Below are 20,928 nucleotides of genomic sequence, written 5' to 3' on the forward strand. Positions count from 1 at the left end.
TTGCTCATGGTGAGAGGCGCAGAGCAGGTGTGGGCATACTCATTGCCCCCCGGCTCAGTGCCTGTACATTGGAGTTCACACCGGTAGACGAGAGGGTTGCCTCCCTCCGCCTTCGGGTGGGTGGACGGGTCCTGACTGTTGTTTGTGCATATGCACCAAACAGCAGCTCAGCATACCCACTCTTTTTGGAGTCCCTGGAGGGTGTGCTGGAGAGTACTCCTGCTGGGGACTCCCTTGTTCTGCTGGGGGACTTCAATGCTCAAGTGGGCAATGACAGTGAGACCTGGAGGGGCGTGATTGGGAGGAACGGCCCCCCCGATCAGAACCCGAGTGGTGTTTTGTTATTGGACTTCTGTGCTCGTCACGGATTGTCCATAACGAACACCTTGTTCAAACATAAGAGTGTCCATATGTGCACTTGGCACCAGGACACCCTAGGCCGCAGTTCGATGATCGACTTTGTAGTTGTATCATCGGATTTGCGGCCGCATGTTCTGGACACTCGGGTGAAGAGAGGGGCGGAGCTGTCAACTGATCACCACCTGGTGGTGAGTAGGCTCCGATGGTGGGGGAAGATGCCGGTCCGTCCTGGCAGACCCAAACGTATTGTGAGGGTTTGTTGGGAGCGTCTGGCGGAATCCCCTGTCAGAAGGAGTTTCAACTCCCACCTCCGACAGAGCTTTTCCCATGTTCCGGGGGAGGCATGGGACATTGAGCCCGAGCGGACCATGTTCCGTGCCTCTATTGTTGAGGCGGCCAATCTGAGTTGTGGCCGTAAGGTGGTTGGTGCCTGTCGTGGCGGCAACCCCCGTACTCGCTGGTGGACACCAGCAGTAAGGGATGCCGTCAAGCTGAAGAAGGAGTCCTATCGAGCCTTTATGGCCTGTGGGACCCCAGAGGCAGCTGACGGGTATCGATTGGCCAAGCGGGCCGCGGCTTCGGTGGTCGCCGAGGCAAAAACCCGAGCGTGGGAAGAGTTCGGTGAGGCCATAGAAGCCGACTTCCGGACGGCTTCGAGGAAATTCTGGTCCACCATCCGACGTCTCAGGAGGGGGAAGCAGTGCACCACTAACACTGTGTACAGTGGGGATGGGGCGCTGCTGACTTCGACTCGGGACGTTGTGAACCGGTGGGCAGAGTACTTCGAAGACCTCCTCAACTCCACCAACACGCCTTCCTTGGAGGAAGCAGAGCCTTGGGACTCTGAGGTGGGCTCTCCTATCTCTGTGGTTGAAGTCACCGATGTGGTTAAAAAGCTCCTCGGTGGCAAGGCCCCGGGGGTGGATGAGATCCGCCCGGAGTTCCTCAGGGCTCTGGATGTTGTGGGGCTGTCCTGGTTGACACGCCTCTGCAACATCGCGTGGACAACAGGGAGAGTGCCTCTGGATTGGCAGACCGGGGTGGTAGTCCCTCTTTTTAAAAAGGGGGACCGGAGGGTGTGTTCCAACTACAGAGGGATCACACTCCTCAGCCTCCCTGGTAAGGTCTATTCAGGGGTGCTGGAGAGGAGGGTCCGTCAGGAAGTCGAGCCTCAGATTGAGGAGGAGCAGTGTGGTTTTCGTCCCGGCCGTGGAACAGTGGACCAGCTCTACACCCTTAGCAGGGTCCTTGAGGGTATGTGGGAATTCGCCCAACCAGTCTACATGTGTTTTGTGGACTTGGAGAAGGCGTTTGACCGTGTCCCTCGGGGAGTTCTGTGGGGGGTGCTTCGTGGGTATGGGGTACCGAACCCCCTGATACGGGCTGTTCGGTCACTATACCACCGATGTCAGAGTTTGGTTCGCATTGCCGGCAGTAAGTCGGAATCGTTTCCAGTGGAGGTAGGACTCCGCCAAGGCTGCCCTTTGTCGCCGATTCTGTTCATAACCTTTATGGACAGAATTTCTAGGCGCAGCCGAAGCGTTGAGGGGGTCCGTTTTGGGGGCCTCAGTATTGCATCCCTGCTTTTTGCAGATGATGTGGTGCTGTTGGCTCCTTCAAACGGGGCTCTCCAACTCTCACTGGAGCGTTTCGCAGCCGAGTGTGAAGCGGTTGGGATGAAAATCAGCACCTCCAAATCTGAAACCATGGTCCTCAGTCGGAAAAGGGTGGAGTGCCCCCTCCGGGTCGGGGAGGAGATCTTACCCCAAGTGGAGGAGTTCAAGTATCTTGGGGTCTTGTTCACGAGTGGGGGTAGGAGGGAGCGGGAGATCGACAGGCGAATCGGTGCAGCGTCTGCTGTGATGCGGACGTTGTATCGGTCTGTCGTGGTGAAGAAGGAGCTGAGCCAAAAGGCGAAGCTCTCAATTTACTGGTCGATCTACGTCCCAACCCTCACCTATGGTCACGAGCTATGGGTCGTGACCGAAAGAACGAGATCCCGGATACAAGCGGCTGAAATGAGTTTTCTCCGCAGGGTGTCCGGGCTCTCCCTTAGAGATAAGGTGAGAAGCTCAGTCATCCGGGAGAGGCTCAGAGTCGAGCCGCTTCTCCTCCACATCGAGAGGAGCCAGATGAGGTGGCTTGGGCATCTGATTCGGATGCCTCCTGAGCGCCTCCCCGGTGAGGTGTTCCGGTCATGTCCCACCGGGAGGAGACCCCGAGGAAGACCCAGGACACGCTGGAGAGACTATGTCACCCAGCTTGCCTGGGAACGACTCGGGATCTCCCGGGGAGAGCTGGAAGAAGTAGCTAGGGAGAGGGAAGTCTGGGCTTCCCTGCTAAAGCTGTTGCCCCCGCGACCCGGCCCCGGATAAGCGGTAGATGATGGATGGATGGATGGATGGATAATCTTGGCCTTGGTTAAAATTGACTTCGAACGTACAATGCGGGCATGGTCAATAAAAAATTAAAAAGTGTAAAAAACATTGCCTGCACATTTGATGAAGGTTTTATCATTGACCATAGTTGGAGACTGGAATAGATTCACTCTAATTTTCATTACTTCCAATGGACCAAGCTCTATTAACATAAAACGAGTGCACACAAGCACACATTCATAAGACCAGGCGCAAACACAAAAGTATCCATTAGCGGTTGCACTGTGACCTTATCTGTTCTCGGTAACTGAGTCAGGCCACGAACAGCTCACAACTTCCTGTGACATCACTTCTTTCTAGTTCATCTTTTTTTATCACAGCAGTTTTGTTTTTTACTTCCTGGTGCTCCATGCTCATAAAAACATGGTGCACGCATCAACTTGATGAAAACAGTAAGTCTATAATCATTATAATTAAGATGGTATTTTGGCACAAGTGGTTAGTGCATGACAAACAAAGTATCCTGGTGCAATGTGAAAACAGTCGTACGTATTATAGGATTGACGTACAGGACCACAACAGTTGGATTCAAGGCAGGATTTTTACTGCCCATAAATTTTGTAGGACAGGGAAGATATGCAGTAGTAGCGAAAAGGCACTGTGGGAAAGTCCGCATGGTAACGCACCTGTTGGCAGCTCTCACGTCATAGAGCAGTCTGCGTTGTCACTGCTAACTGGTTGGGGCATCTGCTGAGTAATTTCGACATACAGGGAACTTTCTGGAAGCCAGTTTGTACAAAATGAGACCAAAAGTATTAACACTAAAACCACATACGCTGAATTTGATTTTGAATTGAAACAAAAGACAATCACTTAAATATCCCGTGATATACCCGCATAATAAACATTAAAACTCTTTATACAAAATTTGCCTTTTGAGCGGCAATTTGTTTATGGTGCACCCTTCATGCCCAAAAAGATTTTTTAAAAAAAGGAAAAGATAAATTATGTGATAAACATTAATTCTACTGTTTTGAAATGATAATTGTTGAACATATTGTTTTATTTATGCTGGCTAAAGGTCAGAGTGCCTTTTAAGAATGTATTTTTTTGTAGTTGGGCGGGGTGCTATATTGTGTATACATTTTGTAGCATAAGGAACCGTCGACTATTTGTGGTTCACAAGTCAAGAATTGATCTACATATTTGTAATATTTATTCTGTGGCGCTTATCCTGAGCTATTCGCGGAATCTGTATTTTTGGACTCTTCCTGTGACCCGGGCTAAAAGGAAAGTACTGTAGTAATTGGTGTCAAAGGAGTATGTTCAAACATCCATCCATCCATCCATCTTCCGAACCGCTTGATCCTCACTAGGGTCGCGGGGGTGCTGGAGCCTATCCCAGCAGTCATCGGGCAGTAGGCGGGGGACACCCTGAATCGGTTGCCAGCCAATCACAGGGCACACAGAGACCAACAACCATCCGCGCTCACACTCACACCGCGCTCACACTCAAACAATGCATCTCAAATGTTCTAACATCTTCGACTGCCAGGGAGGAGGTAAGTTTAGCGTGGGTTGTAAGGACATGTGAAATATGTTTTTGCTTTGCTGACTGGGTATTCAAAAGTTCAACTGAATATTGAGGTCTCCAAATGGTTTCACAGGTGCTATTTTCACAGGTTATTTAAGTTTTTCTGAGTTTTAAATTATATTTAAGTGCTTTGGGATCAAAGTTTATGCTATACTTAGGGTAAAGCACATGTTTTCAAACTAGTGGCCCAGGGCCCCTGATCTGACCTGTAACAGCATTTGATGTGGCCCACGAAGGCTAATTATGTGCACCAACTTAATAACTCTTGCAAATATTTTCCCTTTAACAAAAGATACTGTTGCAATGATATTGCAAGTATTTTTTGTTACTCATCCCCCTTTACAAGAATTTTAAAAATGAGTTGAATTATTGACTGATCTGTGATTTCAACAAGTCAGCCCAGTGGCCTCACCAAGCAGAGTTGCAGGGCTTGATTCTGGCTCCTGCATTCCTGTGTGGATTTTTTCATGTTTTCCCCGTGTATGTGTGGGTTTTCTCTGGTTTACTCCTGCATTCCAAAAAACATGCATGGCAGGTTAATGGAACATTACGTGTATTGTCCCTACACGTGATTGTGCTCATGAATGGTTGTTTGTCTGTGTGTGCCCTGCGATTGGCTGGCAAATAGTTCAAGGTGTACCTCGCCTGCTGCCCGAAGACAGCTGGGACAGGCTCAAGCATGCCCCATGACCCTTGTGAGGAGAAGCGGATCGGAAAATGGACGAATGGGTGATTTCAATACTAATTCCCCAGAAAATTGTTGTGTTGTGATAATATAAGGCCATTATACACTTACTGTATTTAGCCAAAAAAATGAGTGTGACACTCCCGGACTATTATTACAGGCATTTTTTTTTTTGTGGCCAGGTTCAGTTCTTGACTTCTGAGAAAAGTGGGAGTGTAAAATATATACAATATAAAAAAAAAAACATAACATCCCAAGTAAGACTAAAATGTGAAATAGAATTAAACAACCTCATTTATCTAAGTGTATTTGTCATTGCAAGACAAGTTTAAAAGCAAACATCGCAGATTTACCAAAGCCAACATTCACACCATTAAAACAACTCAAGTCCCTCCTCACTTATAGCAACAACTTTATTGAATTTTGTGTTGACTTTTCAACATATTTACACACACCTTTTCTTTGTAGTGACGTAAAAATACAAAGAGAAAACACAGCCCACTCATTGGTTGGCTCGCTGCGGCCACATGGTTGACAGGATTCTGAAAGCGATGAACGAGGAAGGTATGTGACGTCATGAAAATGAATGCATACTTCAAAATGGATGCACTTCCTCCAAATTAAGAAATAGTGGATTTTTTTAATATTAAATAATTTAACAAGAAAATCCCTAAAATTTACATTTGCACACAGGGATCCCAATAATGCATGGTGTCACTGTCTAACTGAAAATATATTTCTCAGAATTTTGGATTTTCTTTTCATCTGAAACGCCAGGAAAGGTCATTTGTCATTTTAGGGATTAAAAAAAAAAAAAAAAAAAAAAAAACCCTCAGAACATCTGGGGATACATGCTTTTCATTGAAAAGCGACAATGTGTAGCCGTTTTTTTTAACAGTCACGGCTCGATTCAGTTTGCATTAAAAAGTCACATTCAGAAAATCCCATTAACATTTTAACTATAGCGTCGTCATTTCAGTCCTGCGTCAATCTGTTTCACTTCACAGTTCTGAACTTGAAGCCCCCCACCCCCTAAATAAAAAATAATTCATGTCTGACAGTAAAAGAGCATGGTAATGGCACAACTGTGTCACATCAGATGATAAGGCTTAATTAAGAAATCAACATCATTAAAACAGGACCGAAAAAAATAATGGTTATTCAGCTAAATTCAAGACTTACCTACATACAACAATCACTGAATGTGATTGAAACTCAGTCAGGTCCGCAACTAATGAGTATTTTAATAATCTGATATTTTCCATATTATTTTTTTGATTCATAAATGGATCCGATTTTTAAAGAAAAAGCTTTACTTTCCATCCCTGTATTAAAAAACAGGACATTATTTCAAATTGATTCCAGAAAATGCACACATTAAGATTGAGTTAATGCTTTGGTCTATAACATGTAAGAAAATAGTTCATCGCTCTCTTCCAAAGTACAAGCAAATGTTTGCAAAAGTATGATTTTGACTCAACATAATACAGTCAAATCCACAGTCCTATTTTCCCCCCTCATCAATCTTTGAATTCACCTTCAAGAAAGGTTTTGCCAAAGCAACTTCCAAGTCACGAAAGAAAGGGGCATTATAATTTCGTCACAATTGAATGAAACTGAAAAAATATGATATTACGAGTGCTCTACACCCTTAGCAGGGTCCTTGAGGGTATGTGGGAATTCGCCCAACCAGTCTACATGTGTTTTGTGGACTTGGAGAAGGCGTTTGACCGTGTCCCTCGGGGAGTTCTGTGGGGGGTGCTTCGTGGGTATGGGGTACCGAACCCCCTGATACGGGCTGTTCGGTCACTATACCACCGATGTCAGAGTTTGGTTCGCATTGCCGGCAGTAAGTCGGAATCGTTTCCAGTGGAGGTAGGACTCCGCCAAGGCTGCCCTTTGTCGCCGATTCTGTTCATAACCTTTATGGACAGAATTTCTAGGCGCAGCCGAAGCGTTGAGGGGGTCCGTTTTGGGGGCCTCAGTATTTCATCCCTGCTTTTTGCAGATGATGTGGTGCTGTTGGCTCCTTCAAACAGGGCTCTCCAACTATCACTGGAGCGTTTCGCAGCCGAGTGTGAAGCGGTTGGGATGAAAATCAGCACCTCCAAATCTGAAACCATGGTCCTCAGTCGGAAAAGGGTGGAGTGCCCCCTCCGGGTCGGGGAGGAGATCTTACCCCAAGTGGAGGAGTTCAAGTATCTTGGGGTCTTGTTCACGAGTGGGGGTAGGAGGGAGCGGGAGATCGACAGGCGGATCGGTGCAGCGTCTGCTGTGATGCGGACGTTGTATCGGTCTGTCGTGGTGAAGAAGGAGCTGAGCCAAAAGGCGAAGCTCTCAATTTACCGGTCGATCTACGTCCCAACCCTCACCTATGGTCACGAGCTATGGGTCGTGACCGAAAGAACGAGATCCCGGATACAAGCGGCTGAAATGAGTTTTCTTCGCAGGGTGTCCGGGCTCTCCCTTTCAGATAAGGTTAGAAGCTCGGTCATCCGGGAGGGGCTCAGAGTCGAGCCGCTTCTCCTCCACATCGAGAGGAGCCAGATGAGGTGGCTTGGGCATCTGATTCGGATGCCTCCTGAGCGCCTCCCCGGTGAGGTGTTCCGGTCATGTCCCACCGGGAGGAGACCCAGAGGAAGACCCAGGACACGCTGGAGAGACTATGTCACCCAGCTGGCCTGGGAACGCCTCGGGATCCCCCGGGGAGAGCTGGAAGAAGTAGCTAGGGAGAGGGAAGTCTGGGCTTCCCTGCTAAAGCTGTTGCCCCCGCGACCCGGCCCCGGATAAGCGGTAGATGATGGATGGATGGATGGATGGAGTGCTGTTAGTTGATGATTTTGCATTTAAAATGATCCATGTCGCTTGCTGTAGTTTCAGCCAGGGATGGCAATTTGCATCTCTAGTTTCAACCATGAATACCTGCATATTAGCCGAGAGCAATATCTGGCTCAAGTTGTCAGCTTTCACAGAAGATTTTCTGTCTTATTGTAACAAGGTTGGGGGTGGGGTTGCGGGTGAAAAAAAAAGACTCGCAGCAAGTAACTTCCTTGACCCAAAAGAAATGAATGATGTGAGAGGAAGTCACTAACGATGGAAATAAACTCATGAACAAGTCATCTTAAAGATGGAAAACCACAAACCACAGGACCTCAAATTCGATTTATCTCATTTCAGAATGCTGATGATAGCATAAAGTTGATGGATACAAAGGCGGGAGATGACAAAATATTTTGAACGATGAAGGAAAGTGGCGGCCAAAGAGTCAGATGATGGTGCGACTGATTCCGCCCGTCCTCGTCCACAACATCAGTTTAGTGGAAGTTGAAACAACAAGATGAAGCAGAACAGACAGAAAAGGGGTATATTTAAAAAAAAAAAGCGAGAAGAGCCAAAAAAGCAGCATCCAATTATAGCATAGCAGCGGTTTCTTTTTTTTTTTTTTTTTCAATGACGGGTGCGGTGGAGGAAGTGTTTTTGGCTGAATTGATGATACAGCCAGTCAGACTGTAGCTCTGTTGTCTGCTCTGAAAGATCCACACCTGCTCAAAAAAGAAGACGGCCGCCAAGATTGTGCCGTGAAAGCAACAGTTTCCATTCAACTGGTGCGTCCCTATTAAAGAGAGGAAGATAAAGAGTTTGGTCAAACAAACCCCAAACATTGGAACAAAAATGAAACGTGTCCATTCTGGAGCACCAGAGTTATCAGGGAGTTCTCAAGCTCCGATATGGTCCACATCTGAAGAACCTGATAAAAGTCAGTCCAGTGTGTATTGTCGGGCGGGCAGGGGGAGACCTGTTCACTGCTGTGACGGCTCACTGCCCGGCAGGGTGATGTTGCCCAGATGGAGCACAGGAAGCGGATGAGCCTCTGTGTTGAAGACCCAACTTTCCAACGGCATTAGATCGTCGCTAGAAAAGAGCAGGTACAGATACCTAGCCGACAGGAAGAAAAAAAAAAGAGATTGCACACATGAGTTACGAGAGTGATGCAAATAACTGACAATGCCAACAGACCTCGCTGTGTTTGCAAATAATAAAATAATAGGTGCCAGGGTACAGAGGAGCTGCTTTAAAAGGGGTATTTGCTCACATGTACAGTATGTGGAAAATAAGTAATACATGAGTACCGTATTTTCCGCACTAAAGGGCGCACTTTAAAATCTGGTGCGTCTTGTGTATGGTCATTACGGTAATATGTCGACCCCAAGATGGCTCTTTGCTGGAGACATGCTTCCAATGTTATAACTTGCTGTTGGTTCAGTGAACTGTGTCGCTGCTTTATTAAATACGTTTTTGTTGCGGCTCTGAAAAAAAGAGAGCATGGAAGGAGCGTAGCACCATCTAGTGGATGCATTGTAGATTGCGCCTTATAATGCGATACGTCCAATGTATGAAAAAAAATTACAAAATAGCCATTCATTGAAGGTGCGCCTCATAATCCGGTGCGCCTTTTAGTGCGGAAAATTCGGTAATTTATCAAAAGGTTAACAGCAATTCTAACATGCTATCACTTTCACCCTAAAACGGGCACAGCGGTAACATTAATCCGAGCAGCAGAACATGTTTCTGACATGTTCTAATACCCCTTTCACACAGGCCTTTTTTCCTCGGATGCCGTTTTTGTGTGAAAGACATCGAGACGGAATGAGCACTTTTATAATGTTATTTTTTCTTTTAAATTGCATGGTTTGTGCTGTTTTTGTATCTTTTCGAGAAAAGGCTTCTGACGTTAAAATGGGCTTTATTTTAAACGATCGAGCACCACATGTTGCTTGGCATGCACTCAACAGTCTATGAGCTTACTTGAGCGTCTCCGCCAAAAAGAAGCTCTGCTGTACGTCATCGTACGTCGGGTTCGAAGAGTAGACGTCCTTCACACCTGAGAAGCCTCCACTCACCCTGCAGTACTTGTCGATGGCCTGTAGGGGGTGGTAGAGGAGATTTTGCACCGTTAGAAAACAAAAATTAAATCAGAATCATCTTTATTAGCCAAGTATGCAGAACACACAAGGAATTTGTTTCCAGTAGCACAAGCTCCACTAGTATAATCATAAACAAGGACATGACAAATAAGTACAGTGGTACCTCTATTTCCAAAAATTAATTGGTTCTGGAAGAAATTTCGGAACTACAAAATTTTGTAAGTAGAGACACATTTTCCATGTAAATGTCCTAATCTGTTGCAAGCCCCACCAACATTCAGACATAAATGTTTTCTAAAGCATAAAAATATGGAACAAATACATTCATTCATTCATCATTCATCTTCCTAACCGCTTGCAACCATTCGCACTCACACTCACACCTAGGGACAATTTAGAGTGTTCAATCAGCCTGCCATGCATAACAAATACATGTTACAATTAAAATATTGCACAATAAATGAGAATTGTGCATAATGCAAAAAACTAAGTCAAGAGTAAAGAATAAAAATGATGGTCATTTAACATTTAATTGCACCTTCATTGTTTTTCTTGCCCTCTTCAGTTCAAGTTCTCTCTCAGAAGTGGTTTTTGCCTGGCGCTTTGTAAAGAACTGATCCAAGGGCGTTTGCTTTTGTCAGCTTTTACCAATCCTTGAAAAAGATCAGCATAGTGAGCCATCGCCCTTCTCAAAACTCACTTGTATTCTTTGGCATTCGACTCAGCATGACTTAGATTTGTTCTTGATTTTACTGTTTGGTGCTTTCTGCCGCCTTTATTACCGATTTGTCTTACTGTTTATCTTGCATGTTAAATTGCTCCATGTACAGCACTTTGTATGCAGCGATGGCTGTTTGAAAGTGCTCTATAAATACTGTAGACTTGACTTGACTGGTGAACACTTTTTCTGGATCATTCGCATTTACGTAAAACTATCAAATGCCTCTTGGCAAATGACGAGGACTCTGTAGAGAGACATATCTATCCTATTTATCTATCTATCTACACACATAGACATAAAAGGTAGAGCTCCCTCTTCGCCAATGGGATGCCAGGATGCTCGGTAAGAGCCAATGGCAGAGCAGCTATTAGTATGTTGAGTTTGGGAAATTCAGAGCTGCGAGGAGCAGCCCATTCTGTATTTGTATCTTGAAATTTCTTTTATAACAAGAGGCAATATTTTCATGTGGAGGCGTTTCGTAACTTGAAAAGCGCGTATGAAGCGACGTTCGTAAGTAGAGGTACCACTGTATTTGGTCTCTTCGTGGAAGGTCTAGTGTAAATAAACACACTCCATCATTTGTTTTCATTATTCTGAATAGGTATGCCACACCCCTCCGTGAGCCGTCACCTTACCGTGGTGGAGGGGTTTGTGTGTCCCAATGATCCTCGGAGCTAAGTTGTCTGGGGCTTTATGCCCCTGGCAGGGTCATCCATGCCAAACAGGTTCTAGGTGAAGGACCAGACGAAGCACGGCTCTAAGACCCCTTATGACGTGTAAAATTACGTCACGGAGCCAGGCCTGGTGGTGGGGGCTCGTTGGCGAGCGCCTGGTGGCTGGGCCTACACCCGTGAGGCCCGGCCGGGCTTAGCCCGAAGAGGCAACGTGGGTCCCCCTGCTCATGGGCTCACCACCCATAGGAGGGGCCATAGGGGTTGGGTGCAATGTGAGCTGGCCAGCAGCTAAAGGCGGGGACCCTGGCGGTCTGATCCTCGGCTGCAGAAGCGAGCTCTAGGGACGTGGAATGTCACCTCTCTGGCAGGGAAGAAGCCCGAGCTGGTGTGTGAGGTAGAGAAGTTCTGACTGGATATAGTCGGACTTGCCTCCACACATAGCCTGGGTTCTGGTACCAGTTCTCTCGAGAGGGGTTGGACTCTCTTCCACTCTAGAGTTGCTCACGGTGAGAGGCGCAGAGCAGGTATGGGCATAATCATTGCCCCCCCGGCTCAGTGCCTGTACATTAGGGTTCACACCGGTAGACGAGAGGGTTGCCTACCTCCGCCTTCGGCTGGGGGGACGAGTCCTGACCGTTGTTTGTGCATATGCACCAAACAGCAGCTCAGCATACACACCCTTTTTGGAGTCCTTGGAGGGTGTGCTGGAGAGTACTCCTGCTGGGGACTCCCTTGTTCTGCTGGGGGACTTCAATGCCCACGTGGGCAATGAAAGCGAGACCTGGAAGGGCGTGATTGGGAGGAACGCCCCCCCCCCCCTGATCTGAACTCGAGTGGTGTTTTGTTATTGGACTCCTGTGCTTGTCACGGATTGTCCATAACGAACACCTTGTTCAAACATAAGGGTGTCCATATGTGCACTTGGCACCAGGACACCCTCGACCGCAGTTCTATGATTGACTTTGTGGTTGTATCATCGGATTTGCGGCCGCATGTTTTGGACACTCGGGTGAAGAGAGGGGCGGAGCTGTCAACTGATCACCACCTGGTGTTGAGTAGGCTCCGATGGTGGGGGAAGATGCCGGTCCGTCCTAGCAGACCCAAACGTGTCGTGAGGGTTTGTTGGGAGCGTCTGGCAGAATCCCCTGTCAGAAAGAGTTTCAACTCCCACCTCCGGCAGAGCTTTTCCCATGTCCCGGGGGAGGCGGGGAACATTGAGTCCGAATGGACCATGTTCCATGCCTCTATTGTTGAGGCGGCCAATCTGAGTTGTGGCCGTAAGGTGGTTGGTGCCTGTCATGGCGGCAACCCCCGTACTCGCTGGTGGACACCAGCAGTAAGGGATGCCGTCAAGCTGAAGAAGGAGTCCTATTGGGCCTTTATGGCCTGTGGGACCCCAGAGGCAGCTGACGGGTAGCAACTGGCTAATCGGAACACAGCTTTGGTGGTCACCGAGGCAAAAACGCGTGGGAAGAGATCAGTGAGGCCATGGAAGCCGACTTTCGGTCCACCATCCAACGTCTCAGGAGGAGGAAGCAGTGCACCACTAACACTGTGTACAGTGGGGATGGGGCGCTGCTGACTTCGACTCGGGACGTTGTGAAGCGGTGGGCAGAGTACTTCGAAGACCTCCTCAACTCCACCAACACGCCTTCCTCGGAGGAAGCAGAGTCTGAGGATCCTGAGGTGGGTTCCCTATCTCTGTGGTTGAAGTCACCGATGTGGTTAAAAAGCTCCTCGGTGGCAAGGCCCCAGGGGTGGATGAGATCCGCCCGGAGTTCCTCAAGGCTCTGGATGCTGTGGGGCTGTCCTGGTTGACACGCCTCTGCAGCATCGCGTGGTCATCGGGGCCTCTGGATTGGCAGACCGGGGTGGTGGTCCCTCTTTTTAAAAAGGGGGACCGGAGGGTGTGTTCCAACTACAGAGGGATCACACTCCTCAGCCTCTCTGGTAAGGTCTATTCAGGGGTGCTGGAGAGGAGGGTCCGTCGGGAAGTCGAGTCTCAGATTGAGGAGGAGCAGTGTGGTTTTCGTCCTGGTCGTGGAACTGTTGACCAGCTCTACACCCTTAGCAGGGTCCTCGAGGGGACGTGGGAATTTGCCCAACCAGTCTACATGTGTTCTGTGGACTTGGAGAAGGCATTTGACCGTGTCCCTCGGGGGGTTCTGTGGGGGGTGCTTCGGGAGTATGAGGTACCGAGCCCTCTGATACGGGCTGTTCGGTCCCTATCCTGCCGATGTCAGCTTTATGGACAGAATTTCTAAGCGCAGCCGAAGCGTTGAGGGGGTCCGTTTTGGGGGCCTCAGTATTGCATCTCTGCATTTTGCAGATGATGTGGTACTTTTGGCTCCTTCAAGCAGGACTCTCCAACTCTCACTGGAGCGTTTCGCAGCCGAGTGTGAAGCGGTTGGGATGAGAATCGGCACCTCCAAATCTGAAACCATGGTCCTCAGTCGGAAAAGGGTGGCGTGCCCCCTCCCCTCCGGGTCGGGGGGGAGATCTTGCCCCAAGTGGAGGAGTTTAAGTTTCTTGGGGTCTTGTTCACGAGTGAGGGCAGGAAGGAGCGAGAGATCGACAGACAGATCGGTGCAGCGTCTGCTGTGATGCGGACGTTGTATCGGTCTGTCGTGGTAAAGAAGGAGCTGAGCGAAAGGGCGAAGCTCTCAATTTACCGGTCGATCTACGTTCCAACCCTCATCTATGGTCATGAGCTATGGGTCGTGACCGAAAGAACGAGATCCCGGATACAAGCGGCCGAAATGAGTTTTCCCCGCAGGGTGTCCGGGCTCTCCCTTAGAGATAAGGTGAGAAGCTCGGTCATCCGAGAGGGGCTCAGAGTAGAGCCGCTTCTACTCCACATCGAGAGGAGCCAGATGAGGTGGACGCCACCCTGGTGAGGTGTTCCGGGCATGAACCACTGGTAGGAGACCCCGAGGACGACCCAGGACACGCTGGAGAGACTATGTCACCCAGCTGGCATGGGAACGCCTCGGGATCCGCCAGGAAGCGCTCGAAGAAGTGGCTGGGGAGAGGGAAGTCTGGGCTTCCCTCCAAAAGCTGCTGCCCCCGCGACCTGACCCCGGCCGGATAAGCGGTGGAAAATGGATGGATGGATGGAGGTATGCCACAATGTCGCTAAATGATTTCTACACATATGCACACCTGTCTTGTTTTTTTAAGTTTGTTTTTTTTTATTTTTACCCTCCTGGGGGTCTAGATGAGGGGATGTTGTTAAGATTTGTGAACTGTGGGCATGTGAATCCCTGTAAGCCATTTCTGTGACTAAGGGCGAAATAAATAAATTTGACTTGCCCACTGCATGGAGGCTAGGCCATGCCACCAAAACGCTTTCATTCCAGATGTTTCTGGTGTGCATTTGTCCTGGCTGTATTAATTAGGAGCAAGCGTTGCCCATTCAGCTTCACTTGATTGCTGTTAAGTGATTGGTCAAGGAATGGGCCAGTAGGAAATGCCAGCAAAGTGCTTGGTTGTGCATGGCCTTGTAAACTGCTTTTACGTAGCAATTACCTACTTTGTGCTTTGTGTAGACTTTATAGGAAATGTTTCAAGTTAGAGTAAAACCTTTATAAATACCTGTAAATATCTGTAAATATTTAGTCAAGCAGAGCAATCAAAGGAGGAGGAAGCCATTTTTGTTTTAACGCATTTTCTCCTGTTTTTCGTTTGGGGGAGGTTAGTCAGCTATTTGTCTTTTATTTTCCTCTTTTTGTTTCGTGATGTTATAGGGTGTTTTGGTTTGGTTTGTTATGTTGGCCTATACTCCCTCTGAAGCCAATAGAATGGCTCCTTAAGAACTTAATTGACTGATGCCGCTGGTCTTTCTGGGTGTGAGAAGACTGGGGGAGCACCCACACGTGTCCCAAGGTTTCCAGTGATAATTTTACAGTTTACCACCAGCGAGTCCCAGGGACTCACAGATCAGAAAAGTATGAGTCCCATTATGCATTTCGAGAGTCCTGAATTCTGAAATGGTCTACTTATTCAATTCATATCATATGATAATAACACAAACAACAACATATGCATACAATTATAAATAAATGCAGCAAAAATTTAAACCAGTAAATTTTAGAATAACCAAGAACTGTTTCATAATATTTTTCATAGCGATTAGCCGATACAGTGATCCCTCACTATTTCGCGGTTCGTTTATTGCGGCTTCAGTGCATCGCGGATTTTTTCAAACATATTCATTAAAAAAAATATATATACACACACACGCACGCGCGCACACACACACACACACACACACACACACACACACACACACACACACACACACACACACACTAGGGATGTGAATCTCAGCACTGAGGACGATTCGATACACATCTCGATGCACTGCCAGCGATGCGATACTTAAACGATACATGGAATTTTCTGGCGATGCGATACGTTTCACCGTCGTCACGATGCGATACGATGCGATACACATTAAGTTCAAATCAATGCGATCCGATACGATACAATGCAATTTGTTGCGATATTGTGCAATTAAACATGATGCAAATAAGCAAAGAAAAAAAGCTTTTAAAAAGATGGAATTCAGTATGGTATTACAAAAAGGATACCACTTTATTCCTTATAAACAGTATAACTTGTAAAACAACTTATTTAAGCCCTTTCACAATTGGGTTTTGTGCAAAGAAAATGTAAACAATTTGGCACCTGAGACTCACAGCTGTTGGTATAGTGTAAACACAAACAGACTATTCTCACTGAGTGTCTTATATGAAATATAATAATAATATATATATGTATATGAATCTATAGCGCAAGATGTCCACCCATCCACTGTAAGTGCAACTCTTTGCGCACTGTTCAGCGACACAGTAATCTCACTTCTCACTTTGTTGTACACATCGGGAATATGTTTGTAAGTGAACAAAGACCTGTCTGGTATTTTATACCCGGGTTCCAAAACGTGCACGAGCTGTCTGAAACCCTCGTTGTCCACCACGCTAAGGCTGGAGGTCTTTGCATATGAAATAAGCAATGGCCTTAGTTATAGCCATTGTGCGGTCACAGTGAGTTGCAAGGGGACTCCCAAAATAAGAGGCAATTTTTTTCTGATCCTGACCTGGTTTACCAAGAGTTTCTCCGGTGTCCGACGAGGAACTGGGCGGGGAAGCGGGGGAGCGGGAGGGAAACTTGTCGGTGATCTGGTGCCATCGTTTTAAGTGGGTCTGCATATTTGTGGTGCTGCCGTTGTATGGCTTCTTAGTGCGACATTCCTTGCAAATTACGGAGGTTTTATCAAGCTTTCCGTCTTTCTTTTCGAAGCTGTAGTATTTCCAAACATAAGATTTGAATGTTGCGGCTGCATTAAATATAGTAGTTTCCTTGCTGCTGCTTGCGCTAACTTCCATAATGTTTCGCTAGTTGTGTACTGGACTGTATGTGACGCACGGCTACCGTCCGTATTCAACACAAAATGCAAAGCAATGATGGTGCATTCATTGTGCCTATGAAAGGGCAGATAGGTGACGTTTAACATGAATAAAACGGCGCTTGAATCGGATTTTACCGATACCCATCAATGCATCGTGATGAATCGCGATTTCACCCGTCAATCGCGTCGTACCCAATGAATGAGCCGATGCACTCGCATCGCGCACGTGCGCATCGATGTATCGATTATTTTCCACACCCTTAACACACACACACACATATATATATATATATATATATATATATATATATATATATATATATATATATATATATAGTACGGACTCGTGTTTGCGCTGTCCAATTTATCCTTATAACAGAAATTCCTCATTTGGGAAATGAGCATGGTACATGTCCTTTATGAACCTGCAAGTATGTTGACAAAATGCACGTGTAACAGCACAATCAATAAAATACGAAAATATACTGTCCCAAAACTGTTTATATAACAAAAACTGCAATATAGGTGTATCCCCAAAAAATCACAACAGTAAAATACGTACAGTATTTCAATGTTTATTTTTTTCTGTCTTGGGAAAAAATATGTATTTTGGATTGTTTTGTTGGATGCATTCTTTGGTTTATGACAATGTTTGCCTGCGTGTCATAGTTTTCTTGCCAGTTGCAAGTAACTGTCCCGTTGATCACCGATTTCTGGTAATTCTTATGCATACTGAAGGATTTTTGTTGCCATTTGCATTGCTTCCTTGCTGGATGGTGGCTTGTCATCAGGAGTTGAATCGATGCCTTGTTGTTTAAAGTTTCGTAGATTTGCGTCTTTCCGACTCCAAGTGTCTGCTGGATCTTTTTAACTTTGTGTTCAGCCTCGCTCAAACGGATGCATTTCACTCGCTCTGCTCCAGTTGTTACAGTTCTTCTACGTTTCGACGCGATGATCTACACGACGTAAGTGAATAAAGTTAAAATCTTTCACAATTACAGTAAAACGCACGCCAATAAAAAGTCGCTTACACATCTTAGTTTCGAATCTGATGAATGTAAACGGTGAAGCGAACACGTTTCTTCGGTCTTGTCGAGTGGGTGCTGCTTTTAAGCTAGTGCCGCGTTCTACAAGACGTAAGTGAATAAAGTTAAAATCATTCACAATTACAGTAAAACGCACGGCAATAAAAACTCACTTGCACGTCGTCGTTTAGAATCTGATGATCGAAAAACTCAAAGTGAAAACTTGTTTCAGCGTTGTCTTTTCCGTCGTATCTGGTGGGCGTTGCGTGTATTTAAGCTCCCGCGGCATTACACCTCCATCCGGATTACGGGTAGTGGAATTTCCGCTTACGCAACTTCCGGTAACGTGTAATATCGTAGTCAAAATGTTAATGCATAGGTTTTTATTCCGGGTGAAGGATATTCCCTTGCAGAGAATTCCGGGGATGGGAATATTTACTGTATAATATATATATATTTTTTGAAGTCCGCAAAAAGTCCGCAAATGGTCCGTGAGGAGCAGCGAAAGTCAGCAAAACAACAGTGAGTCACATAAGGGGTGTTCACACGGCAAGATTTAGTCCGGTGCTACGCCGGGGCTGCCCCAGAAGAGCGTTCACATGTGCAAATTAGCTCCGGCGTAGCCCCGGAAAACAGCTTACACCGGAGCAAATTTGATCCACCTCAGGGAGGTGGTTTAAAAATTTGCTCCAGAGCAAATGCTCGTTTGCGAAGCAGCACCGATGTAAATTTGCACGTGTGAACGCAACTGGGTTAAATTTGCTCCAGAGCAAATGCTTGTGAAGAGTTGATTACGTACATCGAGAATGCGTTGCTTTCTTTCATGCTCTGTCGGACTTCCGGCATGTGTTTGTTTAATAACGACACAAGATTTGGCTGGTAACATCTTTCTGATAGAGAAATCTCTGAACAAAATTGTATCATGTCAAAAGTTTCGGTTAATATGGGCATGTCTGGACATACTCAGCGCAGAGGCGTCGACCGTTAGGGCGGATGGCCTTTTCTTGAGTAAACGCGTCAAGCAAGTAAACACTGTCAAAGCAGTAGGAAGAAGACTAGATTCAATCACAGAGTAGGAATGAACAAATTGGGAACAAAGAGTTGTTGAATACCAAAAGACAGTTTGGGAACAGCTGTCACGCCCAGGTGATCATTTGTCATCAGCAAAGTCTTTGACTTGTGTATTCGAGTAGATCAGATCATTACCGAGGGGGCGCGGTATGCAAATCTCGGGGGCAGTGTTTTTTTGTATTTTGCAATAAAAGTTCGAACCGGCGGAGAGGGAGCCGAGTGTGTATCTTCGAAGCAACTAACCGTCGTTTGCGCTCAGAGATCCCCTCCCGCCGATATTGAAGATAATTTTCCTGTGTGCCGAGTCATTTCTTTAACTTTGTCCGAGAAAATATCTGACACTTTCCTTTTGTCGCAGACTGGACTGTCTCGGGAGTTGTTCGTGTAGTTTGTTCCTTTGTTGTGTGTTCACAACCCCCTGACCCCTATATAATTTATTTTGTGATTTCCTCTCTTGATTTTCTGTTTGGCGCATTACGTGTTTGCTTTTCTGAGTGTCATTGAAGTCATTGTTGATTTACGTTTTCGGGGGCGGTCACTCTCGAGCAGAAGGCACGGAGACCGACACTTGTGTTGTGTATACGTTTAAAAAAGAACCAACACGACATCTTATTTGTTTTCTGTCGTTTTGCTCTGCTGCAGAAAATGACGTGTGAACGCAAGTGGGGCTGCACCGACGCTGTGCCGGTGCTGACACGCTCAGCGGCTTTGTACGTGTGAATGCTCCACACAATTTGCTGCAGTGTAAAATATATTGCAACAAAATACATCGGTGCAGCGCCGGAGCAAATGTGTGCCGCGTGAACACCCCTATAGAGCAACATATACAGTACATGTGGGGTGAAGGGGTTGGCTGAGAAGATGCAGCAAAGCCATGTTGATTGGCTGTGCATCTTCTTTGTCTTATCACGTGGGTTACTCTTTGATCTTTAATATGTGTCTAAGTGTTGTTTAGATACGTGCTAGTGTACGTGTGCTTGTGTGTGTGCGTGTGGCTGAGAGAGAGAGACAGAGAGAGAGAGAGAGAGAGAGAGAGAGAGAGAGAGAGAGAAGGCTTATAAGAGCAAAAGCAGGTCTCTTCCATCCTTAATTGTCTAATCATCCTTAATTGACGTGTCTACTGCACAGCCCGGGATCGCTGGCCTGTGTGTGTTAGTGATGGGAATTCCGGCTCCTTTTAGAGAGCCGGCTCACTAAAAAGAGCCGGCGGCTCCCAAATGGCTCCTCAGTTTTTTGTTGCTTAAATTAATTTAATACCAAAAATAACGTAATATTATGCGTAAAATGAAGTACTAATGCAAAAAATAGACATTATATCAAATATTTATTATTTATATGGCTTTATTTATATTCTTCTGAACATACTCAACATGGAGTGCTACAAAAATGAAAAACAAAGTACAAAGACCCATCTCAAAACAAGGTCGTCAAAAAGTTCCAATCTCTGAATGTGTATATTTATAAGCTTTTAACTATTTACAGTACAGTACAGTTACAAATATAAGTAAGCTTTGAATACGACGCAACAAATTATAAATTAAAATTTGTAAAACAAAAAGAAAAAAACAGCATCCAGGTAAAGGTTTTAGCTTGTCTTTAGCGAAGATTGGCATGAAGAAAAACCAAGTGCCTCAGCTTTGAGGGGTTGATCCTGTTTCTCCTCTCTGTTAATAGTTGCGCTGCCACTGTTGTGAAAGCGCTATATAAATCAGCATGCATTGTATTGTATTGTATTGTATTGTATTGTATTGTATTGTATTGTATTGTATTGTATTGTATTGTATTGTATTGTTTTGGAGAAGATTCTCTCTGAGGGGACAGATGTTGCGACAACACACAGCCAACACCAAATGGATGAAAATCCCTTGCAATCATTTTATCCAGTTCCTCGTCAATTGTGTTCTGTTTTGCTGGTTTTATAGCTTTTTGCATAAAGTGGCTCATAGAGCTCTGGGCTGTACATCTAGGCAGTTGTGACATTGCAGCAGCAGCAACAGTTGCAGACACACTAGCACCTTCATTAATAGCTGGTTCCCTTGCTTGTCTTTTCTCTTCAAATTGTACTGATGGGTGGACATTTCT

The 20,928-nt window shown here is 46.1% G+C and overlaps 1 protein-coding gene across 3 annotated transcripts in view; it reads right to left on the bottom strand.

Moving 5' to 3' along the window:
• Window positions 1-5,412: 5,412 nt before the first annotated feature.
• The window catches only part of man1a2 (mannosidase, alpha, class 1A, member 2), a 131,076-nt gene continuing 115,560 nt past the window's right edge, over window positions 5,413-20,928 (bottom strand). For 2 of the 3 annotated variants that reach the window (XM_052083013.1, XM_052083014.1), the window contains exons 13-14: window positions 9,824-9,939; window positions 5,413-8,953 (exon numbers count right to left, since the gene is read on the bottom strand). In XM_052083013.1, coding sequence (XP_051938973.1) covers window positions 8,818-8,953; window positions 9,824-9,939 — 252 coding nt within the window. In that variant the 3' untranslated portion in view covers window positions 5,413-8,817. Of the gene's footprint in view, window positions 8,954-9,819; window positions 9,940-20,928 lie in introns of those variants that run through there. The other variant, XM_052083015.1, reaches the window with a different exon arrangement.

The sequence above is a fragment of the Hippocampus zosterae genome, chromosome 12, assembly GCF_025434085.1.
Source record: "Hippocampus zosterae strain Florida chromosome 12, ASM2543408v3, whole genome shotgun sequence".
Classification (NCBI taxonomy): domain Eukaryota; kingdom Metazoa; phylum Chordata; class Actinopteri; order Syngnathiformes; family Syngnathidae; genus Hippocampus; species Hippocampus zosterae.